This window comes from Pleurodeles waltl, chromosome 6 (assembly GCF_031143425.1).
Source record: "Pleurodeles waltl isolate 20211129_DDA chromosome 6, aPleWal1.hap1.20221129, whole genome shotgun sequence".
Classification (NCBI taxonomy): domain Eukaryota; kingdom Metazoa; phylum Chordata; class Amphibia; order Caudata; family Salamandridae; genus Pleurodeles; species Pleurodeles waltl.
The window spans coordinates 130,605,192-130,632,889 of NC_090445.1; the positions used below are offsets into that span (position 1 = coordinate 130,605,192).

The window sequence follows — 27,698 nt, forward strand, 5'->3', positions numbered from 1 at the left end:
CACCATTGTTTTGGTTAGTTTATAATGCTAGGTAATCCCTCAAATTCAAAGAATGTGGAAACTTTCCCTGTGAAGCCCCTCAGCTGGCACCTGTCCTTCCCTCCTTCCATGTGAGAGTCACCACCGCCACCATCTCATCGCCCATCGCATACAGGTACCCCAAGGATCTTAGCCCACGCAGGTGAAAACAAACATGAACATAGTCTGCTACATTGCATCAAGGCTTTCGCTTATTGCCAGGCAGAAATGGGTGAGTTACTCACCAGGTTGTTTTGCGAGGGGTCAGAGTAACACGTGGTTGCAAAGCGTGCCAGGCCCTCATTGTAAACAAAGATCCGGAGTGGGTCACATGACGTCACCAGAACATACACCCTCAGGTCAAACTTAAACCCATCAACGATGAATGGCTGAAACAGAGGAAGGAAAGCGGGGTGTCAGGTAGTCAGTTACTAGGTGCAATAGGCAACCTCCCCCTCTCTAGGCGGAAGAACACAGATGTGCTAGGTCAGCCATATCCCCTCCTGCTATGGTGACCAGATAGGAAGCAACGTTTGAAATCAGTTTATGGAATATTTTTAGTAGCAGTCCTCCTAAGACAAGCAAGTACGTAACTGGTAACCTGAGTGGTAAGATGGCAAGGAACATGAACTGTCTGGCCTTTAAAGGAGTTTGGTCAAATTATGCTGTCATTTATTCCACTACCTTCTATTACCAACAGAGCATGTAAGACATGGGACAGTTCAAGTCAGTTACCCAAGGTGTGTCATGAGGAGTCCCCTCTATTGCTCTGTTGCCTTAGGTCTAAGCCCTCTAGCTGCTGGTGTCAATACATTTAAGATGTCATTTTAAATCTAAGACAATGAGACACAAATGCTGGTCAGTTCGTGTGAAGATAAAGGCAACAGAACTGAAATATTCACTAGCACGTGCCTCACTCATGTGCAGGAATGAATGAAGGAAAGCAACATCTGCATCACTAGCTCAGACATACTGATCTCTATCAATCACAACCCAAGGCAGCTACCTTTCCATTGAAAAACAGCGAGTATGCGTGGTCCAAAAACAGCAAGACCATCTTAAGGCCGGAGGGGATCTGAAGATGTTCCTCATCAATCAAGCCTATTCTGAGCTCACTCCAGTGACTTCTGGACACTCAATTTGGATCTGATGAGATCCTCGACCAATACAGCAGTATATTTTATGTCAAACGGAATGAACTCCCGATGTCAACTCTTGAATAATTTAAGAAATTGTCCACACAGACTGCACAGACACACTTCTCCTCTTATGACAGGAGCTGGACTGCAATCTCTTGGGAGCAGTGAATGTTCCAGTGCCCCCCCTCCAAACTTTTATCCAATTTGACTCTTCTCTCTACCGCATCCTCCCAATTATCCTTTTCCCCAGGAACTCAGAATTAGCCTTAAAGCAGCGCACAGAATCCACCTTGATCTCAGAAAGATTTTTATAGCTCTACAGTAGCACCTCTAATCCTATGCCATAGAGTCCGAGACAATGACCAGTCAAACATGCTCATGGGACCTGACACAGTGAAACTCTCAGCTGGGCCTTGAGGGTGACGCTCAGCCATGGGGAGAGAAACCAGACTCTGCAACCATGACCACTATCTATAGCTTCTGCGATGGGCAGGGGATCCTTCAATAAGCTCCCCTCAGTGCTTCTCCCTCTTTTTGTGAGTGGCATAGTGTGATATTGCACAGGAGAAAAGGGTCACCACTGCCGGCCCAACCAACAAGTCATTCTGTCTGGAAGCGTTGGGCCTCCACCTCGCCCTCAAGTGTCCCACCGCCCTCCAGTCAGGGCTGAGTGACTCTCTGACTGCATCGTCATTCAAGCCATGGCTTAGTCTCCCTCTCACCTACCAGCAGTTTAGGAAGAGTTGGTCATATCAGCTTTATTTGCTCATCTGCAACCCTGCCGAGTGCCACGCATTTACATGCCAATTCCCAATGCTTGCGGGGGTGTGACAAAATAATACGTATTAGTTTACCCGGAGATGCGTTACACTTTGCAGGGCTTTGATCATTTTGTGGCTAAAGCAATGCTGCAAACAATTGTCTTTCTAGAGGAACCCTGTCTTTCTTTTGAATCCAACCCCTTCAGTAGCAAAGCCTAGATTTCATTAGAAATATTTGTAACTTCAATAATACTGCATTTTAACGTTATCTCTCCTTCCAATTAAGAGTAACTCAGGTGAACAGGCAGCCTGTACAAAAGAACACTAAGCAGAGATGGGTTAACCCCTTAGGCCCAACAAGTAACCAATGAAGGCATAAAGTCAAAAAAATAATGACAGCGGCTCATGCCCGCCACAATTTTGTGCATAGAGGAAAGGGGACAGGGAATACAAGAAGAACACTGTCCAAATGAGGGGAGAGATAAACGAAAGATGGAAAAGGTTTAGGACATTTAGGGCCTTGAGTTTGGCGGATGGGTTACTCCATCACAAACATGATGGATATCCTGTCTGCCGTATTACGTTTTCCATAGGATATAATGGCATGGTAGTATGGCGGACAGGCATCATGTTTGTGACGGAGTAAACCGATCCACCAAAATCTGAATCAGGCCCCAAATGTCCTAAACTTTTTCCCTCTTTCGTTTATCTCTCCCCTCATTTGGACAGTGTTCTTCTTGTATTCCCTGTCCCCTTTCCTCTATGCACAAAATTGTGGCAGGCATGAGCCGCTGTCATTATTTTTTTGACTTTATGCCTTCATTGGTTACCATAGGTATGAGCCGCTGTCATTATTTTTTGACTTTATGCCTTCATTGGTTACCATGGGCATGAGCCGCTGTCATTATGTTTTTTGACTTTATGCCTTCATTGGTTACCATGGGCATGAGCCGCTGTCATTATGTTTTTTGACTTTATGCCTTCATTAGTTACCTTTTGCCACTCTGACAGTATAACTGGAGGTCACAGTGTGCAGTAGAACATTTCACCGGAGCCTTCTACTGATGGAGAGTTAGAGCGCAGCAGAGGAGCAGCAGGACTGGAAAGTGACACAGCTCAGGCAGAAGTAACAGAGCGACGAGGAAGAGTGACTAAGAAACGGGGGAGATGCAGTGGAGGTGGAGCTGCCATGCACTGCAGCAGCAAGACGGGAAAGACCGTAAAGAAACTTAAAATTGAGGCAGCGGGAGGCAAAGGCAGAAGGTGCACAGCACAGGCAGGTATGGAATGAGTTACAGGGAGGATCCCTTGTTCAGCGTAGAACTTGTGAAACGGGGAAAAAATGTTTTAAAAAAACAACACTGAAATATTTCAGAACAAGAAATATGCATTGCAATATTGTTTCGGTTGTGTCATTTACACAATATTTCTTCTCACCAAGTAAGACGACACAAAATGAATAATCCCTAGCAGGAAGACAATTTCAAACCAAGGCTGGTTCATGCTACACATTTTTTTAGATGAATGAGAGAGGATAGACAGCAGCCTCCCTCGGTTTGATACTGTTCGATGGGATTTTATGTTCAGACTCGGAGCTAACTCTAGTTTGATCCCTATGTACTTCATCTGATTAGGCTGAAGTATTCTTGACCAGGCAGGAGTTTGGATGAGAGCTCGGACCTCAAAGGAACAGAAAATGGGCCATGGTAATAGCCAGGGGCGTCCTTTGTCACCCGTACTTTCTGCACTGGTAATGGAACCACTTGCACGCATCATCAGACCATACATGGAAGAGAGCGGCATTTGGATGGGTGATTCTACTTATACGCCAGTGACACCCGTGTGTACTCAAAGGATCCAGGGAAGACCTTACAGCAGAGTCCCACAATTCTACATAGATCTGGGAGCAGGTCAGGGCTGTGCACCAATTGGTCCAATTCACACCTGTAACTGATAGGTGCGGAGCTGGGATCGTCCACCAGAGCTCGGGCTGCTGTTGCAGTCCCATTCTCTACTTAGGGATTATCACCCAGAGCACAGAAAATAACGTAGAACAAAATGTAAACAACGTCCAGCAATGAATAAATAAATGTATTTGTTTTTAGTTAAAGCTCCATCTGTCCTTAACTAGTAGCACTGCATTGTTAAAAATACTTGCACTCCTGAGATGTCTCTATCTATTTGAAAGTGTGATGTGTTTACTTTCCAAGTTGATTTTTCTAAAACTAGACTTCATACTGACCACTCTGTTAGGGGCCAGTAACTTCCATATAATTCAAATGAATGCCCTCCTGCTCCTATAAGAGATCAGATGACTCTCTCTACCAAATTGTTAATGCTATTTTCGGACATCCCAACTCAACCCCTACCAAAATGGCTAGAAGAAACTCCTAACCAGGGGAGATTCTTGACGGACTGTCACCCAGACACTGACCTGGGCCTTTCTTTTATGCTGCCAAGAAAATTATGCCACGAGGGCCCAATCGGATTTCATTAAGGGCCTTAACATGGGATTGGGCAGTAATGAGGGTTTTAACACAGACCTCTTTCCTCGCAATCGCTACAGTATAAGGTTTCCCACATTTCTATATACTACAACATGAAGATGGTTCATCTGAATGAACAGGGCAATGTTGCGTAATGGGAGGCTATAGGGAGGAGGCATATCACTGGCGTTTGAAGAGGCTGTTATCAATTTGGGGTGGCCATGGGTTTCATTTAGACCTTTGCAAGAACTACAGAGACCACTCATATCACTTGGGAGAGGTCCTCAGGCAGACCTCCTGAAGCAACTACACTCACAGCTGTTTTTGAACTGATAATGGGAGGTAAACCAATATCTACACTTTATAAGGCCCTTCTTCAGGATCGCCCCTGTGAAATGGGAACAAGATATTGGGGCTCAACTAATGAATACTGAATGTAAAGATGCACTTGTATATCATAAAAAAAGGGCTACCTTACCCCAATAGTAATAAGCAACATCTATCCAAGAAGATAGCAGAATTATCCCAGGTGTCACTAGGATCACGCCAACTTCTCAACAGGATACGGTTGCGGCCAATGAAAGTAAAATACGGGAAACATGTGAGATACGCCCTGAGAAATGTAGTAGAAACCATAACACATCACTCCCATAAACACTGAAATCTAGGACGGTATCTCAGGTCCAAAAAGGGAAACCACTCATATATTCGTGTCCCTTTTGCTACTGATGGCTACACGTCATATGAGATACTTTGGCTGCAACCCTCTGGCCCTCATCATGGAAAAGAAATGTGGAGGAATGGCTAGTGGCAGAGGGAATCCATCGGAATGAAATGACACTAGACAGACTCTTAGAAGATCTTAGAGACTGGAGTGAAATCATGACAGTACTGGACAGGAATCACGAAGACGGAGATTTCACGGGAATATGCTAGATAGTCTGGTGAACTCACTTGGTAAATCAATGGGAGAATACTTTCCATCAGCAAATGTCTAATAATATATGCCTTTTCTCCACATACCAACTCTACCCAGTGACCTGAAAGAATCAAATATTGTGGCAAGCAGGACAGACCGAACTGTACAGTAGACATATGAGGTGCTACAAATCCTCACGTTTGGGGCAGACAAAACCTAGTTTCTTGGGTTTATAAGTGAACCCTACTCTTGAATAGGGTGGACCTATCGCAACTCCAAATAAGACATGACAAAGAATGAACCGGGGTACTTGACTACATTGACAGAGTGTCTCGAAACACCAGATTCTGATACATCCAGTTTAATTACCTTCACATGAGCAACCTTACACCACATAAACGTAATATAATCCAGGGTACGGAAGACAGGGTCCAGGATGTCACAAACTAGATGCTGACTTCATACATATGACCTGATCTTTTCCTGGGATAGCACAATTCTGGAAGGCTGTTACCGGGGAACTAGAACGTACATTAGCTTAGACAGAACTCCTGTGGGTGGAGGAATGCCTTCTGGACCTGTCTCCCACTTCCAGGGCAGCAGGAGCATCTCTAAAGTTTTTTAACCTGGCCTTAGTTGTTTCTTGAAGGACCCTGTGATGCATTGGAGATTAACAGGGGGGCCACTCCATTGCAGGTGGAAGAGAGAGTCAAAGTGTTGGGTGATAGCAGAAGAGTCCACCTTGAGGAACGAAGAAAGGGGAGGCCTGCGTGAAGCCCTATTGCAGATGATTTGTAAACACCCTTGACAACCTTTAAGGGAGCGGGGAAGGTTGAATAATATTCTTAATGATAACTGCCAAGGGACAGCCAGATGTATGAACAGTCACTGATTGCCATGCCCCCAGTGCTCGACTGTTGCCTACAGGATGAGAGTACATTTGATTGATGGCCTTTGAATGTGCGCCTGTGTTGATTTACAGTTATAGTTTTGTTTCACTACTATACTTTCTTTCTGACTTGCACTGAACTGATTGATAATTACCACTTCTGTGATGCTCTGACATTTTGAGGAGCATGCATCCACACCTACAGGCGTGTTGAGACTTATAATGGGGTACAAAACTTGCAATGTATGAAACGTTGAATGAGCACTGCTGTGATCTCAATGCTGTGCACTGTATGCCAGGCTGTTGGACTAAGTTTTCTGCCGAGGGAGCCAACAGGGGCACTGCCAGAGGAAAGCTGATGGTCCACCTGACTTTACCTTGGCGAGCGGGTAAAGAGTTTGGAAGACCACGTACTTCATCAGATTTGTGATGGAGTACCATCTCCACCAAACTCCAAATAATGCCCTCTGTCTTGTCTGGTTGTAGTATTAGAAAGTGGGTGGACAGCCACGATTGAGTCCTTCTGAACTCAGTCATGGCCTGCGTCTTGTTAGGATCTTTTTTAATGACAGTCATCAGCTTATTAACCCACTGTCTGACCGTACATCTATCAGAACTCCATTGAACACCTACACACCAACAATGAAAAACACAGAAGTTAGTGTGAAAAGTTGAAAGACCATAAAAGTGGCCAGAGGGCAACGGGAGGGCTGAGGGACAGTAGTGGCGGCTCCTTGTCTTAACCATACTGCACCGGTCTCAGAGGTAAGATCTAAACTTAAGCCCTTTCCATCAATCCCCATCTGATTTTGAAGAGTGTTGAGAAGGATTTGTGGGTCTATGATTAGCACATGCCACTGGCTAGTCAACAAGGACCCAGATGCATTACGGCCCTTTGGCTAGGATCTGATCATTGTTATCAGTTATTGTTGTTTCTTTGCTGCAACCATCCCTGAGACAGGCCTGTTTCCATTCTAGCAAGATGTTTTTATTGATATAATGGCTCAATTGTACGTTTGAAAAGTTATCTGATGTTTTGCTTATAAAGGGGAGAAGACTTTCTGATATGAAGTTCTTTAGTCATTCTAGATCAGCACAGGATTTCTTTAGCACAGGCTTGATCTGCACTCGTTTCAGACAGTCTGTGGACATTTCTGCCACAACGTACCAGTTATTGATCCATTTTGCACGGCTTCTCCGGGTAATAAAGCACTGATCATGGCATCGTACAAAAGGCAGCTAGGCAGTGCCAGTAGGAGCTGCACAGTCAAGATTTGTCACCTTCCTCCCTACAGAGCACATAGATGCCACCATGCCATCACCTGTTCAGGGAACAGAACCCTGCCAGTGTACGCTTATAGTGGTAGCTCCATTCATCCTAACTGCTTTCAGGTGGGCCACACTAGTGAGAGACATGTCAGGAAGCCGAAGCCGTACTTTGTATGTAGACATATATGAGACATAAAATGAGGGCAAGGAAGACTGCATAAGGGTATTACTGGTGTACATAAAACCGTTTTTAAACCCTCCCCAGGATCCCATGGCCTTTCTACCCATAAGCGGCACAAACATTTCACAAAGGCACGGTAGGAAACAATGCAAAAGTTGGCTGAACCCGATGAGCACCATATCATGAACCTCCTAATAAAGCATCTCAAAGAATATTCTACGCAAGAGAGAGTGAGAGGTCCCTTCTGCTTTATGGCATTAAAGCATTTATGTCATTTCTGCGGTTATGAGTGACCAGTTATTCACTAGCGAGTGTAACTACTGGTTCCGTGTGTGCTGACACATTTCGAGACATATAAAGGTGGACACTTCTGGTGTGAGCTGTACAGAGGCATGGCAATACAGGAATTTAACATAGCTTGTTGAAGTCCAGAGGGCTCTTGTTTTTGGTGACTAAATGAGCATATTAGGGGGAAAGGAAGTGGAGTAGCCAACCTTTGCCACAATGTGCATCAGGTTACCACAAATTGTAAGGGAGTCACTCGATTAAGACCACATGGAGGTGCTCAGAGCAGAGGTCACCAGTCTACTCGACACAAGAGGACAGGATCCCTGTATAAGGCATTCTCTAGAGAACATAGGTGCTACAGAATAGAGTGTGTATGCAGAAAATATCAGGATTTTAAGTACCGTGAGGCACAGCCACCTCAGACTCTAAGGGCTCAACAGCTGAAAGTTACGAGGGCAATCTCCTTCACCAAAACTGTTGAGGTCTTGCGATGCCATCAAAGGAATGCTGCCCTAGAGCTATGTAGCTCCCAATTTTCATTTTGTTGGTGGGAGAACGCTCCACTGAACCTGTTTGAAAAAGAACCATATTATCCTCATCAAATCTGTGGCACATGTTTTTTCCACATAAAACAACTGAAGGGTATGGAGTTTTTTTTAAAGGCATGGGGTTTCCCTGTGTTCCAACCAGATAAAGCAGAAAGGAATTGTTAAAGCCAATATTAACATCATTGGGGGTTATCATGTGAAAGAACGCAGATCTGCCACTAATCAGCAATCTCGTTTTCTACACACTGGACCCATGATAACAGAGAAGGCCCTAGAAATGTTATGTTATGTTGATTTGTGTGGCGCAGCTGATACCCCATGAGGGTATTCAGGTGCTAAAGCAGGAGCGCAGCCTCAGTGTTGCTCCGAGTTAACAGCCAGGTCTTTAGCTTCTTGCGGAAGTTGGAAAGTGGAGTGGCGGTGAAGGAGAATGCGCAGCCTCCTGTCTTGCTTCTGCAGATGTGGTGGATTTCTGTGAAGAAGAGGTGGAGCGTAGCTGTGCAGAGGATTGGTGGAGTTGGAGTTCGTCTTTGAAGTACGCTGGTTCTGTGTTGTGGAGGGCTCTTTAGGCATGGATGAGCAGCTTGAATTTGTAACATTTCTGTATGGGCAGTTAGTGTATTTCAGTGAGGTAGGGAGTGATGTGAGCACTTCTGGGACAGCTAGAATGAGTCTGGTGCTGGTGTTGGAGTGTAGCTTTTATAATCAAAATTAATGTGAACTGCTTGCAAAATAATGTGAAATGAAGTTGCATAGAAAACGTGGTAGACTAATATTAATGCACGCGTTTGAAATGTGCCCACAGGGAGTGGCCACCAATGTATACGATGATTAATGAAATTGACTAATGATGAATTAAGTAATGTACTAATGTATGATTTTATATTAGCATTGACAGTTATATGTTAAGGTTTTGTTGAATTAATCTTTAGGCCTTAGTTAGCGAGGGTCTGGGCCTAGCTGCCTGGTCTCATATTAAATGTGTTTTTCTAACATGCACTGTACTATTTTCCTGAAGGACATGAAACTGTACTTTTCCAGAAGCTAGAGATGTGTGTGTAACCATAGTAAATTCTTTCTCATGAGACTCGACTTGCTCAAGGAGACATTCTTGCCGAATGCAAGAGTGTAATTCGCAACAGGTACAAGGTCGCCCAAACTGGTAAAGACAATGGAACTACTGACTGAAGCAAGGAGTGTAACTATTCCTACCTGACATTCTACCCGTTAAAGACGTAAATTACAGGAGCCAATAAACAGCATGAGAACTGTTTTAGGTGAAAATTCTAGTAAGGTGATCAACGGATCATTGGATAGAGATTACCAAACATTGACCAATTGGAAATCAGAGACATGTCTGGCAAATTCGATTTAACAATGTGGTACAAGGAGAAATCAGCCATTAGAGGGACACCCCTGCTGTTACTCTGACATTCCGTCTCTATCTTTGCTGTTCTGATACTTTAAACCATCCTCACCTTTCTTGCCTTGCCCAATACTTACTTCTCCTCCTTACGAGGGAAGTGTTCTTATTGCCCTGTCTTGCTGAGACTTTGCTGCTTGCCCAGGCTGATGGCGAATCAACTGATGTCCTGAGGATGAAGACTGACTCTGTATGCTGACCATCACGGAGGGTAACTATAAGATGATGAGGACGAAGACTGACTCTGTATGCTGACCATTACAGAGGGTAACTATAAGATGATGATTGTAATTGTCTGTTTGCCTTTTCTTTCTATGTACCAACTGCACTTTTGATAGAGGCCATAGTTTAGACGTTTTCTAAATTTGTGTTACTAAATTGTTTTGCATGAAGCCCAACATGCCGATGCTAATCAGAGGTTAGATAGATAAGGAGTTCACTAATTCGGATGCAAATAGACAAATGACTGAATCTTGCTTTGTTGAATATTGTGCTAATGATCCTCTGCTAAAGCTGATTCATGTTGACGTCGTGCTTTGTTCTAATGTTCGTGATCTTTGCTTTGATGAAGTCTTATTCAAGTTGCCATATTGTGACATTGTTGATGTGTTTTCTGGTATTGAGACTAATAAACTTGCTAGTAGAGTGTAATAAATAGGGAATAAATATCATAATGTTATCAAATTCGTGTGGTTATTCATGGCTGAAAGGTCATGGTTTGTTTTCAATTTTATTGATGCAAGTAACTAATTTGATTGATTTATTATTGTGAATATTGATGAGGTTATCGATCTATTGATTGAAATGCTAAAGAGATATCTTGTCTAAAGGTGTCTCCAATCAGGGTCAAAAGGTTCATTGGCCTAAAACGAGTCCCTGTGTAAGTAAAGTACCTAGGTCGGGACGCGTTATCAGTTCTGGTAGCAGAGGACGGTTACAGCCCTTTGGGGCCCTAGGACGAGGGACCATTGTTTTAGAATTGTTTTTGGAATAATGCAATTTGGAGAGATGATGTTCCCCTAAGTCCCAAATGACTTTACCGGGACCCCGTAGCTTGCCAAAGTGAGTTGGGTATGTTTTCGGCGTTCTAGTGATGGTGTGGGTGACGTAAGATTTGCGCTTGCACAGCTTATGCATACCGCAGGTGAATTGTGAGGTTTGTGAGGATTTTAGGCCAAGTGATGTTTTAGTAGGAGTGTGCATACTCCGCGGTATAAGAGTAGGGAAGTCGGCGAACTTCAGGTGAGTGTGGCGCTTTGTGCTCAAAAATTGTCCACGTGGTTGTTGGTGATGTACGGACCCTGCGTGGTCTAAGACTCTGGAGTATAGTGATAGTGTATGAGACACTTGGTTTGTGTTGTGATTTGCGCGGTTTAATAGGTCAATCGGGCGTGGTTGACGAGTCGAGTTTGAGTCAAATTGTGTGAATGAAAACTTCTATGGAGATTTGGTAAGTTCTAAAGTGCACTAGGAAAAACCATTGACAAGTCGAGAGTAGAATTTGCGGGTCGAATTCTGCTTGCGAGTGCGGGATCCGAGAAGGAGAGAGTAGCGGCCGAGGCTTAAAGTGAAATCTCTGTAAAGTTCTGAAGCAATTGTGTTACCCTTCCTGTAGTAAACCGGCAAATTTGAGTTTTGTTAGTGCTCGCAATATATTGCATTTGTTTTGTGTGAATGGAGAGTGAAGGAGACAAGCCGCAAGACTTTGTCAGCTGCAGTGTGTGTGAGTATGACATAATTGGAGCCGCGCTGGGATAGGTCGGATAGTGAGAAGGGTCGCGCACGGATTGGCAGCCGTCCGTGAGAGGCGATTGGTTGAGAAGGTAGGCAAAGGGTGTTCTGGGAATTAAAGTCACTTCCTGATTCAGTCATAAACAGAATAAAAGACGCAAAAATGAAGTTCTTCAAGGCTTTAAAGAGCGCTTTGAGGGGAGATGTGTACATTACCGTGAGTGTGGGGGAGCCTACACCGCCAGAGGATACTCCAGCTTATGCCGTAATGGAGCAGAAGGGAGTCGCGCCATGCCTTTAGATAAAGCAATGGTGCAAATTAACTGAAAAGGATGGGTGTTTGCCGTTTCCAGAGAATGGGTCGTTCAACATAGGGATTCTAGAGAATTTGCGGAAGGCGTCAAATGAGCAAAAGCCGCCTATGAGGCCAGCACAGTTTGAGGCATTAGCAATTTGTGAATCGGTGGCCATATGACAATGGCAACAGAAGTTTGAGAGGAGGATGAGAAAGGCAGAAAAGACACTAGCGGAGGCTAGATGGGATAGTGAGCACAGGATGTGGAGAAGAGAAATAATAGACGGAGTTAGGATGTTTCCAGCTATAACTCAAGAAGCCGATACGCAGGGAAGAAAGGCCACTTGTAAAATGGACAAGGGCTCTAGCAAAGAGAAGGAGACAAAAAAGTATTGGGCAGATGCAGATGACTCTGATGATGATGAGTTTTTTAACCAGTTGCTGCATGATCGACCGCCACCATATGCCATAGATGACAATAGACCAAGTACTAGTGCAGGTCCTGTAAATTCAACACAGAACAAGGGGATCACAAATACGGCACAGGCAAATAATGTTACCACATCAGCCCCGATACAAATAGTGTTAGTGTGTCTACTGCTCCAGAGATGCCATCTCAGTTGCAGCCACCACCGGTTCAGAGGCTCTACCCTGATGTCCCAATATTAGAAACCACTACGAGCTTAATGGTGCCGCCTGACCAGGCATACGCGAGGTCAAAGTTAGTGCAGATGGAGCCAACTCCACTTTTACTGCCACAGTCACAGATGGTTCCGAGTTACACTTTGGTCACAGGACCACAGTTAGCTGCGGCACAAATATTGAATCAGAATACGGGGGTCAGTGTTCCACAGGTTGTGGGGAACAAGCCAACACCAGCCGCCATATCCTTACCTATTACGGTTGATCCACCAATACCATTGTACACGCAGGACAAGCCTAGCGTGTGTGATCAGGGGGTAATGACCCAGGACATGACAAGAGGAGGGTTCGTAGGGAGCTCTCAAGGGATGACCCCAGTGAAACAGATGGTAGAAAGATCGAGGTCTCTGTTAGACTTCAGTTCGATAGGGGTTCCTCCAGATGCCGTGAGACACTCAGGGTTGGGATTATTGATTCCGCAGTTCCCAGGTGCGAATGCGTCACAAACACCAACGATACAGGCTGGAAATATCTCGTTGCAAGGTTTAACTGCGCAACAATTGAATGAGTGGTTAGACAAGCTGACTTCACCACAGACTAGCCCTGCGACAGCAGAGCGTTCGGGAAGAGTTCTTAAATTTTGTGAGATTGGGCATGGAAACAGCCGAGTTAGTTGAAGGGAGCATGGGAGTGAACAGGCTAGAGTCATACACTGAAGCAGAATTGAGATATCTGTGCCCGAAAATAACTAAAGAAGTGAGCAAGGAGCACCAAAAGTTGGCAAACCTAGCAGATAAATGTGGCATAGACTTAGACAATACCAAGCATCTGAAAAGGAGTTACAGATTAGACTTTGAGCCTAAAGATTTTGATCACATGAGGTCTACTGGAATGAAGGCACACCTTAAGGAGATACTGCAAAGTGCGCAGGTTTGGGAGCCTTAGAGAAGTGGGAAGGCAGATGGGCAAAAAAGAGAGATAAAAGGAAAAGTGACTGCTTGGAGCAGCAGCAGGCAAAACCGGCGCCGGATACTGGTACAATAAAAATGCTACCCATGAGAGAGACAGCTGGAGGGGTTCTTGTTCATGTACCTTGGTCGAGGGGTGACATTTTGTCATTCACAAATGACTTTCCCAGGTTGAGGGAGAAGCCCATAGAATGGTATCAGCAGACAGACAGGTTTGTGAAGCTTGCGAAGTGTCTTTGGGACGACTTGAATACATTGTTTGAGATCATAGTTCCAGCTGATTTGTGGCTCGAGTGCAAGAGAAGTGTGGATTGGCCGACGAAAGAACCGGCAAGGGACAGAGTAACAGGAGCTCGGTCTCCTGAGGTGATGAGGTACTACTTTAAAGTGATTGAGTTTTTGAAGCAGAAAGTGACGCTGCAAAAAATTGATTGGCAAAAGATTGATCGAACGGCACAGGAAGGCAATGAGTCGATACATGCTTACTATGAGAGGTTGTTGAAAGCATTCAAGCACTACAGTGGTACAGAGGTCATAGAGCCGAAAGATATGAATCACCTTGTGTTCAGGTTTGTTGAAGGGCTGAGACCAGAGATTAGCCAGATGATTAAGAATCATTTGATCTGTTGGCAAGCGCAGCCAATTGATGAGGTGTTACAGTATGCAACATACTGTAGTGATGAGATTGAGTTGAAGCAGAGAAAGCTGAAAGAGAAGGTGATGGTAATGCAAATTAAGGCAGCGCAAGCAGGGATGCAGGGAAATGGAGTGCAACAGATGGTGCAACAGCCGCAAGGAAACAGAATGTTTCAGACGCAAGCGAGAGGCAGAGGTCAAGGAGGTTTTGTGCACTGTGGTCCAGATTTGAATACAGTAGTGGATCAGAATGATGTACAAGGGATGAAGAAGGTGTTGCCATGCCACGCGTGCGGGGGCGTGGGACGCTGGAAGCAGGAATGTCCGATGATGGTGCAGGAGGGTGTTGTTCAGCAAAGCAATGATGTTAATGCATTCCAAAATGTTAAAGGACCTAGAATGAGGGGTCCTAATCCAAATTTTCAGAATAACATGGTTCAGATGCAGGGTCTCCAACCCATGCAACAAGTGCAGATGCCACGTATGCAACCAGTGCAGATGCAGCAAGTGCAACAGCAGATTCAAGTGGTACCTAGACAGCAAATGCAGTTGCCCTTAGCACTAATGGGACAGCAACAAGTGATGCTTCCTCAACAGGTCACAGGTCAAGGAATGGGTCAAAATAACACAGTACAACAGTTCTCACTGCATGGTGAGAATGGAATAAACTGTGAATGGTCGGATGACAGTTTGGATAGTGAGGAGTGCAGGCTGGCAGCGTCCCTAGAAGTAGATCAGAGGGGACCCTATGCGCAAGGAAAGGTGATGGGTCACAAGGTCTCATTTTTGGTTGACACAGGAGCTACACGCTCTACAGTCAGAAGTGCAGAGGTTCTGAAGTTGCCCTTTTCAGGACGTACAATAAAGGTAGTGGGAGTGGCAAACCAGCTCCTGACTAACCCGATACAGATCCGGTTCAAGTTGAGATTGGTACCTTTCAGGGATTGCACAGGTTTGTGGTCTGTGATTCAAGTACCATGTCCCTACTGGGAAGAGACTTAGGGCCAGATGTAGCAAAGGGTTTTACACATTCTGTGGCTATGGGAAAATGTGTTTGTACATATGGCCCTTACTGTGTAAGACCAGGTGTTCTATCACCTGTTCTAATGAGGGAATTGAGGTGCAGACAAACAGTGACGATGAGGGGGATGATGGTCAGATCTCAGAGCCAGAAACAGAGACCACAGATGAAGAGTACCCCTTGATAAGCTTCTTCCCGATGTTCACGGTGACTGACTTGCCCGCGGACTTGCAGGGAACAGCCACATAGAAAGTGTGGGACTTGACAGGAAAGGAAGTGGGATTGATAAAAGGGGTAGAACCAGTCAAAGTAGATGTAAAGCCAAATGCCGTGTTTCCCCAGGTACCGCAGTACCACATGGCACAGGATGTCCTCATACAGGTGACGCAGATACTTGCAGACTTCGTGAAACAGGGGGTCCTGAGAGAAGTGATGAGCAGCCCATGTAATTCACCTATAATGGGTCTGAGAAAGCCTTGTGGGAAAGTTCGAATTGTTCAAGACTTACGAAAGATCAATGACATAGTGATGAAGTGTTGCCCGATAGTGCCAAATCCAGTTGTGATTATGTTTCAAGTTCCATGCTACGCAAAGTGGTTCTCAGTTGTCGATTTGTCCCAAGCGTTCTTTTCCGTGCCTCTTCATGAGGCCAGCCAGTTCCTTTTCAGTTTTAAATTCCTGGACAAGGTTTACAGTTGGTGTCGAATCCCTCAAGGATTTTCGGAATCACCTTCCATCTTCAATTAGATCCTGAAGAAGGATTTGGAGTCGTTGGAACTGCCTTTCCAATCGACTCTAGTGCAGTACCTTGACGATTTGTTGATTGCTTCCAAAACAAGAGATGACTGCAAGTACGATACTATTGCCCTACTAAACCACTTGGGAAAGAATGGGCATAAGGTGTCCCCAAAGAAGGTACAGTACTGTCAGAAAGAGGTGAAATATCTAGGTCATCTGATTGAGAAAGGGTCGAGGAAAATATCCAAGAAAAGAGTGACTGCCATACTGCAGATGAATCCCCCGACATCTCAGAGAGACGTAAGGATGTTTCTGGGAATGGTGGGCTACTGTCGTCAGTGGATCCCAAATTTCTCAGTTATCTCCAAGCCATTGGTGAGACTGACGGTTAAGGAGGGTAAGGATGGCCCAGATACTCTAACTATGTCCGAGCAAGAGATGAGGGCGTTCATTGAGCTGAGGGAGTGCATGTGCAGGGCTCCAGCTTTAGGGATGCCTGATTACACAAAACCTTTTGTCTTGTTTTGTCATGAACATGATGCTTGTTCTTTGTCTGTTCTGACACAGGTCCATGGAGGTGCAAACCGACCAGTAGCATATTTTTCAGCTACTTTGGACCCAGTCGCAGCAGCCTTACCAGGTTGTTTGCGTGCAGTTGCAGCTGTTGGTCAAAGCCTCACACAGTATGAAGGCATAGTGATGGGACACCCTTTAACAGTTATGGTCCCACACTCAGTTGAAATTTTGCTGACCCGAACCAAAACTCAGCACATGACAAATGCCAGACTAACGAAGTATAAAACAATTATACTAGGGTCACCAAATGTGTCACTAAAACGATGTACTGTAACCCGGCAACTTTGCTTCCCAATGAGAATACAGAAGTTGATGAGGCTGAGGAGGTAGAACATGATTGTCTTGAGCTAACAGAACTGTGCACCAAACCGAGACCTGACATTAAAGACACCCAATTGGAAGAAAATGATTACATTATCTTTGTTGATGGTTCATGCCTGAGAGAATCAGTGGGAGTGCTGAGAGCCGGATACGCTGTGTTTACAATCACTGCTATCCTAGAAGCGTCTTGGCTTGAAAGAGTATACTCTGCTCAAGTGGCTAAATTGGTTGCTCTTACTAGGGCGTGCCATGCCGCTGACAAATTGAAAGTCACAATTTATACTGACAGCAGGTACGGATTTGGAATTGTCCATGATTTTGGCCAGCTATTATCCCAGAGGGGTTTCATGACCTCTTCTGGTTCGCCAGTGAAAAATGGTGAAAGAATTAAGGAGTTGTTGCACGCGATTCAGTTACCTCTTGAAGTTGCCGTGGTGAAATGCAGCGCCCATGTGAAATCACAAGATTTTCTGTCAATGGGAAATGGATATGCAGTCCAAGTCGCAAGGTTTTGTGCCTTGAACTGTATATTGTTCAAGGATCAGTGGGAATTGTTACCTGAAACAGAAAACGAGACATGTACAGGTTACGCATTAAGGGTGGTTGACACTCTGGAGGAATTAAAATTGTTGCAAGGTCGCAGTGGCGTAGCGTGGGTTGTCAGCTCCCGGGGCAAGGCAAGTAATTTGCGCCCCCTAACCCGTGGATTTTAGCACTCGCGAGTGCGAGCGCGCCCCCCCCAGATGTTGCGCCCGGTGCGGCCGGCCCCCCCTGCACCCCCCACGCTATGCCACTGCAAGGTCGTGCCAGAAGGGAGGAGAAACGCTCTTGGCTCAAGATGAAATGTGTATAAAGGCCAGATGATTTGTGGGTTTCAGACGAGGGGAAAATGGTTTTGCCAAATAGCCTTTTGTCTCAGTTTGCAAGGTTCTACCATGGCCAAGCACATATTGGGAGAGACGCCATGATCAGGTTGTTCAAAATTGATTGGTTCAATCCAAAATTCAGACAAGCCGCAGAAGTGATTTGTCACTGGTGCATCATCTGTCAGCAGATGATTGCGGGGAAAGGGATAGTGGTGAATTTGAGCCACATTGGGAGAGAAAGAGGTCCATTTAGCTGAATGCAATTGAATTTTATTGAAAGCCTGTGTGTGGAGGTCTGAGATACGTGTTGGTGATTGTGTGTATCTTTAGTCACTGGATTGAAGCTTACCCCACACGTAGGAATGACAGCCTCACAGTAGCGAAGTTGCTGCTTAGGGAACTGATACCACGTTCAGGGTTTACGATCTCTTTAGAATCAGATAGAGGAAGTCACTTCAACAATGAGGTGGTTAAGCTCTTGTGTGTAGCATTAAACATGGAGCAGAAGTTGCATTGTAGCTACCGCCCTGAAGCATCAGGACTAGTGGAGCAAATGAATGGTACTCTGAAGTCCCGAATGGCAAACATGTGTGCAGCTACAAATTTGAAATGACCTGATGTGTTGCCCTTAGTACTAATGTCAATGAGAAACACACCCAACAAGAAAACAGGACTGTCTCCTCATGAAATTTTCATGGGCCGAGCTATGAGATTGCCTGCGAATGCTCACGTGACTATCACGAATGAAATGGTGTTGGACTACTGCAAGAGTCTGGTTGACGTGGTCCGCTCTTTCTCTCACCAGGTGGAAGCAACCACATTGCCACCGATAAATGATCCAGGTCACAACCTGAAAGCTGGTGACTGGGTTGTTGTCAAGAAACACGTGAGGAAGTCGTGTTTGGAGCCACGTTGGAAGGGGCCATATCAAGTAATACAGACAACTACTATTGCTGTGAAATGTGCAGGAATTCCAAACTGGATCCATGCAGTCACACAAAGAAGGTGACATGTCCAACTGATGAGGAAATTGAGTTGTCGAAGATAACAGTTACAGAAAAGGAAGTCTCAGGGCCGGAGAGTAATCAAAGTGGAACTGAGACTAGAAGAGAGCCCATTGAGGACGGCTTGGTCACTCAAACAGTAAATGATATCCAGAGGGGTGACGGTGAGCCTATCTCAACTGAGGCACCAGGAGGACTGACCCAAAGAGAGGTTCTCCCAGAAGCAGACGGATACGGATTTGAAGTTGAACCCCTGATAGACCCAGAAGGCGAAGGAGTTGAGGCGGAAGGAAGTCAGAGTGTCCAGACTTCTCCTGAGCCGCTTGCAGGTCCAGCAAGAGAAAATACCATAGCACAAGAGGAGGGTGTTGAACAGCAACCAGGAAGGCCAAACAATAAAGGGACACTGAAAGGAGATAAGTGGCCAGAACCGCAAGTGACAAAAGGAAAGGTGGTTGTTGATGAAACAATAGAGGAAGAGGTCGATACCACGAGGAAAGAAGACCTGAGCGAAGGAGAATTGCAAGGTGACCGCAAGTTGAAAAGAAAGAGAATAGCAAACAGAAGATACACAGGTCCTGAATGGGCTTATGCAACGTCAGCTGAGTGGCAACAGGAGTTCTTGGCATTCTGTTTTGATCGAGAAGTCCCAGGTCAATACTAAGGTACCTGAGTTTGGCCACGAGGAAAAGAGACTGTGTTAAGCTGAAATTGAATTAAGAAACCTGAGAAAAGAGACTGATAAATTACCGGATGTGACACTGTTAACCTGAATTGACTTTCAAAAACTGATTGTGACAAGCTGCTAACTGAATTGACAAGGATCCTGGGAGTGAAAGAGAGAGAGAGCTGTAAATAATTGCTGAAGGAAGACTTTGCTTAGTCGCTGAAAAAATTAAAAATAAAAAAAGAAGCCTCTAACCATCCTCAATTGGTTGTTTATACTTATAGCACTTTACTTTCTGATTCTTTACAGATCATGCCTAGTACGGGATATGACAGTGAGGGGAGTAGGCATTGTAAATATTTAGGTGTTGCTCTGGGTGTTGTATGTGTGATTTTCATTATAGCTTTGTTTGTGGAGATGCGATTGGTGGATGAGAATGAAGCTAACAATGCTACAATTTCTGAGACTGCTACACTAACACCTTGGGAGAGGTTTGAGCAAGATACGAGGTATCTGCAAGAGAAAACTAACAAAAAAGGTGAACTGTCTACTAATGTTTTCTATCGCTTGCTGAGTGAGTATGTTGACACTATGGATGCGAAAGCTTGTTATGTGTGTACACAAATTCCTGTTTCAGTTCAAGAGGGAGTTACATATCACAGTTTGCCACTAACTTATGGGATAAGTTGTAGTTTGCTACTAACACGTTTCTATAACCAAGAAGAAGTGCAATATTTTTACTCCAACCATGACTTGGTGTTCTCTTATGTGCCTATCATAGAAGATTTGAATAGTGTAGCTAAATATTATGCCATAAAGCTGATTAAAGGGTTCTTTGAACCTAGAGTAACAATTAGTACATCTTATGCACACCGCAATAATTTGACATGCTTGCTTACACCGGTAGAGAAACGTTTTTTAGATCACACTGAAGATATAAGAAGGGTTTTAAAGGGGAAATTAGAAAAGGGCTTGCAGCAACGATCCTTTATTAATAGTGGTAGTTACAATGGAATTAGGGAACAAGGGAAACTAGCTTTAGATGCACGACATGTAGGTAAGCTTTGCATAACGCGGCCAAAGTCATATTATGACAATGTGTTTGTGGGAACGAGTGAATGTAAGCATGTGTTTTTGTTTCAGAGTAAATGGACATTCATGATAAATGGAATGGATCAAGCGATCCCAGGGGTCTATTATATTTGTGGACTTAATGCTTATTACAGTCTTCCAAAGGGATGGTATGGGACATGTTATTTGGGAATAGTTTTTCCAAAGATTTACCAGCTAGAAGATTTGAAGAAATTCCAGAAAGTGACTGAATTACTTCATACTAGACAAAAGAGGGAAACTGCTGCTGGTGTAGTAGGGGACATATTTGGAGCAATAATTCCTTCAGTAGGGGTTATCTTAAACTCCATAAAGATTCTGAAGTTGTCTACCATTGTGGATAACATGCTGACAAATTTCACAGGGGCTATACTCCTGTTGGATACTGAACTCGCTGCGGAGAGGGCTATGACTCTTCAAAACAGGCTTGCTTTAGACATTCTTTTAGCGAAAAATGGCGGAGTCTGTAAGATGCTTAATGAGCGTCACTGCTGTGCCTACATACCTGACAAGAGTAATGAGATTAGAAGTATGCTTACTAACCTAACAAGAGATAATGCAGATTTGAAGGAATTGAAAGAACCAGGTGTGTGGGAAAAGGTTGGAAAGGGACTTCCTCATGTGGGAAACTGGTTCAGTAATATTTGGCATGGGATATTGGGAAAATTAATACAAGGAATAGTGATTGTTCTGGCTTGTTTATTTGGGCTATGGTTATCATGCAAAATTAGTAAAAGGATTAAAGCAAATTTGGCAAAACGCAATGCGAGGAAGGAAGGAAAGAAGAGAGAAAAATTGTTCAGAGCAAAATATGAATAAACAAAATCAGGGGAAGAAATTGAGATGAAAGAGATTAAGAAATGACAAGGTTGTCAAAGAAGGGATTTGTGTGATGACAAGAGTCATCAGAGGAAGGATTGTTGGAGTGTAGCTTTTATAATCAAAATTAATGTGAACTGCTTGCAAAATAATGAGTAATGAAGCTGCATAGAAAACGTGGTAGACTAATATTAATGCACGCGTTTGAAATGTGCCCACGGGGAGTGGCCACCAATGTATATGATGATTAATGAAATTGACTAATGATGAATTAAGTAATGTACTAATGTATGATTTTATATTAGCATTGACAGTTATATGTTAAGGTTTTGTTGAATTAATCTTTAGGTCTTAGTTAGCGAGGGTCTGGGCCTAGCTGCCTGGTCTCATATTAAATGTGTTTTTCTAACGTGCACTGTGCTATTTTCTTGAAGGACATGAAACTGTACTTTTCCAGAAGCTAGAGATGTGTGTGTAACCGTAGTAAATTCTTTCTCATGAGACCCGACTTGCTCAAGGAGACATTCTTGCCGAATGCAACAGTGTAATTCGCAACAGGTACAAGGTCGGCCAAACTGGTAAAGACAATGGAGCTACTGACTGAAGCGAGGAGTGTAACTATTCCTACCCGTTAAAGACGTAAATTACAGGAGCCAATAAACTGCATGAGAACTGTTTTAGGTGAAAATTCTAGTAAGGTGATCAACAGATCATTGGATAGAGATAACGATGCACCAAACATTGACCAATTGGAAATCAGAGACTTGTCTGGCAAATTCGATTTAACAACGTGTTACAAGGAGAAATCAGCCATTAGAGGGGCACCCCTGCTGTTACTCTGACATTCCGTCTCTATCTTTGCTGTTCTGATTCTTTAAACCATCCTCACCTTTCTTGCCTTGCCCGATACTTACTTCTCCTCCTTACGAGGGAAGTGTTCTTATTGCCCTGTCTTGCTGAGACTCTGCTGCTTGCCCAGGCTGATGGCGAATCAACTGATGTCCTGAGGACGAAGACTGACTCTGTATGCTGACCATTATGGAGGGTAACTATAAGATGATGAATTGTAATTGTCTGTTTGCCTTTCCTTTCTAGGTACCAACTGCACTTTTGATAGAGGCCACAGTTTAGACGTTTTCTAAATTTGTCTTACTAAATTGTTTTGCATGAAGCCCAACATGCCGATGCTAATCAGAGGTTAGATAAGGAGTTCACTAATTTGGATGCAAATAGACAAATGACTGAATCTTGCTTTGTTGAATAATGTGCTAATGATCCTCTGCTAAAGCTGAATCATGTTGACGTCGTGCTTTGTTCTAATGTTCGTGATCTTTGCTTTGATGAAGTCTTATTCAAGTTGCCATTTTGTGACATTGTTGATGTGTTTTCTGGTATTGAAACTAATAAACTTGCTAGTAGAGTGTAACAAATAGGGAATAAATATCTTAGGGGGTCATTCTGACCCTGGCGGCCGGTGACCACCAGGGTCACCGACCACGGGAGCACCGCCAACAGGCTGGCGGTGCTCCCAAGGGCATTCTGACCGCGGCAGTTCAGCCGCGGTCAGAAAGGGTATACCGGCGGTCTCCCGCCGGTTTACCGCTGCCCCATTGAATCCTCCATGGCGGCGGAGCGCGCTCCGCCGCCATGGGGATTCAGACACCCCCTACCGCCATCCTGTTCATGGCGGGAAACCCGCCATGAACAGGATGGCGGTAGGGGGTGCCGCGGGGCCCCTGGGGGCCCCTGCAGTGCCCATGCTAATGGCATGGGCACTGCAGGGGCCCCCGTAAGAGGGCCCCACAAAGTATTTCAGTGTCTGCTTTGCAGACACTGAAATACGCGACGGGTGCAACTGCACCCGTCGCACCCCTGCAACTACGCCGGCTCAATTCTGAGCCGGCGTCCACGTTGCAGGGGCATTTCCGCTGGGCCGGCGGGCGCTCTTTTGGAGAGCGCCCGCCGGCCCAGCGGAAATGTTTGAATGGCCGCCGCGGTCTTTTGACCGCGGTGCGGTCATTTGTCGGCGGTACCTTGGCGGACGGCCTCCGCCGTCCGCCAAGGTCTGAATGACCCCCATAATCTTATCAAATTTGTGTGGTTATTCATGGCTGAAAGGTCATGGTTTGTTTTCAATTTTATTAATGCAAGTAACTAATTTGATTGATTTATTATTGTGAATATTGATGAGGTTATCGATCTATTGATTGAGATGCTAAAGAGATATCTCATCTTAAGGTGTCTCCAATCAGGGTCAAAAGGTTCATTGGCCTAAAACGAGTCCCCGTGTAAGTAAAGTACCTAGGTCAGGAGGCGTTATCACTGGTTGAGGATGGTCTGGAGTCTTACGTGAGTTGGTTGGAGATGCTGACATATAGTGCATTTCCGTAATAAAGTCTGATAGTGATGAGGGCCTGGGTGACTGTGTGTTTTGTGTGCATGGGGGGGTCATTTGAAAATCTTGCAAAGCATTCTGATGATGTAACAACATGATGTAATCACAGTGTTGACCTGTTTGTTCATCTTAGTTTGCCATCAAGGATGATGCCGAGGTTTCTGGTGTGGGCTGTAGGAGTGGGACCCTCGTCAGTTAGCCACCAGGAGGAGTACCTGGGGAAGCTTTTACTTCTGAAGATCAGGATATCCGTTCTGTCCATGTTGAGTTTGAGGCAGTTCTCTCACATTCAGTTGGCCAAGGTGGACATTTCTCTCACATTCAGTTGGCCAAGGTGGACATGCACGAGGTAAAATTGGTCCTGGTGGGTTTGTTTGCGTCGGTGAAAAGGAGAGGATGAGCTGAGTGTTGTTAGCATAGGAGACAATGTTGATGCTGTGGGTTCTTATGATGTGGGCGAGATGTGCATGTACATTTTGAACAGAGTTGGGCTGAGGGAGGAGTCCTGGTCGACACCGCGGATGAGCTTCTTGTGTTCGGAGGTAAAAGTGTAGAGTCTGACTCGTGTCTAGTTGGAGAGGAAGGAGGTTATCCACCTCAGGGCAGGCCCATGGATTCCTGAATCCTGGAGTCCGGTGATGAGGGCACCATGGGAGACGGTGTTGAATGCCACATGAAGCTTGAGCAGGATGACAGAGGCGGTTTCTCCTCTGTCCATGATGGACCGGATGTAGTCTGTTGCTGCCAGATGGGCGGTTTCCGTGCTGTGGTTGCTGCAGAACACTGACTAGGTGGAGTCCAGGAATGGCAGAGAGAGACATGTTGATCTCTTTCTCCAAGACTTCAGCCAGGAAGGGCAAGAGTGAGATGGACCTGCAGTTGCTGAGATCTTTCAGGATGAAGGAGGATTCTTTGGGAGAGCTGAGACTTTTGCACATTTCCAGCCTTCCAGGAACTTTCCACTGAGGATGGAGGAGTTTATGATGGTGGTGGTTGGCACTGATCTGTGTGCTTCCCAAGCTATTTATGTGGTGAAGGCAGTGGTCTTTTGGGGACCCAAAGTGGATGGTCTGCATGACTGTGGCAGTGTAATCTGTGGTAAGAGGGCTGCAGTTCATTAGGAGGTGGGTGCTCCTGGTGGTAATGAGCGGTTGTATGATGAGGTCATCCACAGTGGGTTGGGGTGCGAAGCTGGTGTAGATCTTGAGTATTTTTTTGTGGAAAAAGTCAGAAAGGTCGTCGCAGATAATCTGTGAGGGGATGCTGGTGTTAGAGGCTGCTGTTGGGTTGGTGAATTCTTTGACCAGAGTTGGCTCAGTATTCGAGTCTGAGCATGAGATATGCTTTCCTGGCTTCTTTGATCTGTGCATGGTAAAGTCTGAGCGTAGATTTGTAGGTGTCTCTAGAGGTTTTGTCTTGGCTGGTTCACCATCTTCTTTCCAGTTGTTTGATATAGTGCTTAGGTCTTCTGTGTACCAGCATTCTTGAGCACAAGTTTTTGTATATCTGATCTTCTTCATGATGGCCAGGGTGTTGGCTGAGATCCAATAGTTTAAGGTGGATAGGTCATTCTGGCGTTCGCCTGTGAGGATAGGGTGGTTTGGTCTAAGGGTGTGGGTCCAGTCTGATTCTGTCCTTTTGTTCCAGTTGTGGCTAATGCTGATGGTTGGCTTTGGTTTGCTGGGGTGGGGTGTGTTGATGGAGAGGTGTACGATGGAATGGTCTGTCTATGTGAGGGGGGGTGAGGCGGCTGAGGGTAATCTTGTTGCTGGCTGTGAAGACTGGTCAAATGTGTGTCCGGCGATGTGATTCGGGCCTTGTATGAGCTGCTTGAGTCCGATGTTGTTGAGGCTCCTTAGGAGGTAAGTCACTTTGTGGTCCGTTAGGTCATCAAAATGAATGTAGAGGTCACCGAGCAGGAAGAAGTCGCTGGATCTAGAACTGAGGTCCTGTATATTAGTGTGAGGTGTACTGCATGTCTAGGTTTTGAGTACAAATGTGAATGGGAAGACAAACTACAGTGAGGAAACATAGATGTAAGACCACCTTTCCAAGATGCCCAGGCCTTCTATTGGTTGTCTTACTTCCCTCCTTCTATATCCTTCTACTTCCTTTTAATCAACCACCACTGTTAAACGTGGCCAGAAACAAATATGCCAGTATGGAAATGAGGAGGCTATCTACATGGCCAACAGGAATCGTGCAAGGTCAATCACGTGCAGCATATCTCTCTACAGAGCATGTTAATAATTAGATAAATAAAAGATGTCCAGTATATTGAAACACGAATATTAAGTCAACACCATTACAAAACAATTAACAAGAGAAAATGAAAAAGTTCCACAATGAAGTGGAAACTTGGATACATTGGGGCCCAGTTTGGGCAAAGAGAAAAGCCTGTGAAGGTCAGGCATCCACCTCCAGACTCGGACTACCTTAGACATGCCTGGTCTTTGTTCAGCCACATGCACTTACCTTGGATATGTACAACTGGCATATCATGTCCTCCCCAGTGCCAATGTCCTTGAGAGACCTAGTGATAAAGATCCCCCGGCCTTGACACCCCGTGTCTGGCTTACAGATGTAAGTCTTGTGCTTTCGTGCCCTGCCATAGGCCTGCAGATCACCATAGCTGGGGAAGAAGAGGAGCAGAACACTGTACATATGTTCACAACCCAGCATTTAGCTTTAGTGTAGAGGGATCAGCAGCAGGAAGATGGAGATAACCCAGAAGAGGAGAAAACATTATTTAGAAGGAGCATTGGTAGTGCATTCATTAAGTGGGGCACTGCAGACACACACCCTGCTGCAATCAAGGAGATTGATGAGAGTCTGCACAGTAGAAAGTGGCGAAGATGAAGGTGATGTAAGAATGATAAGGACAGTAAGGGCATAAGGAAGAGGTGGTGATAGCGGTGATAAGATCAAATGAGTTAGGCAAGCTATTATGGAGATAAGATAGACAGGGGGAGTGACTTAAAATAAGTCAGGATGTGAGAAAGATGAATCATTAGTTTATGAAGATGAACTAACAGGAGAGGATCCAGGAGAGGATCCAGGTGAGGAAGGAAATGAGTTGATGATGAGGGATGATGAGGATGGGAGTAGTCAGAGAAGAAGATCACAGTGCAGCAAGAAATGAAAAGAAACAATGAGACTCTTGGTGCTGAAGGTAGATTAAAGGAATATGGTGGTGAGCCCACACACTTACTCTGCTGGTAGACACCAGGTCCTTGGTAGAAGGTGGTATTCCTTAGGGAAAAGCTTCTGCATTCGGCTCATATTCCGGGCAAGTGTATCCTTCCGGCAGATTTCACTCATCCCAGGAAAATGATTAATTTTCTAAAAGAATAGGATACTAGAGTGGTCAAAATTTCATATAAACATGGTTCTTATTCTGAGTGAACATAACATGATAGTTTCCTACCTGGTACCCTTTCATGTCTAGGGCACGATCCAAAGACACTGAGCAGTCTGTCCAGAAAAGGCTCCAGTCATTTGTGTCGCATGACTCACGCAGTCCATATCGCCGAGCTGCCCGACGCACTGCATTAGAGAAGCTCAATGGTTATGTTATCAGTGCCCTACATTGAATATTTTTCAGACACTTAATTTCTATTGTCAGGAGCACTGCTAATGCCTTATTTAGTCTCACAGACCTATTGTTTTATTTCATGAAACCAGCCAGCCTTGTGACGGCTTTCGGGATCTCGAACAGGTCTGGCTTTTTCTTTTTCATGCATGTGTTCATATTATCCAATTTAAAGGGCTCACACTTGACTAAAAGGCAAATGTTCGTGGCATGTAGAGCTGTAGATTCACATGCCTAGCATAATCCCGCCATCTAGTGTTGGACTTGGAAGAGTGCAAGATGTTCTTCTTCGAAGAAAGTCTTTCGACTCATGAGAAAGTCTGATTCCTCCTCTTGCTGGTAATGCCCATGTTCATGGACTCCATTCTTAGATTGTTTTCCCACAAGGCAGGTGAG

General features: G+C 44.9%; 1 protein-coding gene across 1 annotated transcript in view; it reads right to left on the minus strand.

Moving 5' to 3' along the window:
• The window catches only part of TTLL6 (tubulin tyrosine ligase like 6), a 165,812-nt gene that overhangs the window by 78,252 nt on the left and 59,862 nt on the right, over positions 1-27,698 (minus strand). The window contains exons 4-7 of the mRNA XM_069237573.1: positions 27,138-27,256; positions 26,922-27,052; positions 26,186-26,342; positions 264-407 (exon numbers count right to left, since the gene is read on the minus strand). Of these exons, the coding sequence (XP_069093674.1) occupies positions 264-407; positions 26,186-26,342; positions 26,922-27,052; positions 27,138-27,256 (551 nt within the window). The remainder of the gene's footprint in view (positions 1-263; positions 408-26,185; positions 26,343-26,921; positions 27,053-27,137; positions 27,257-27,698) is intronic.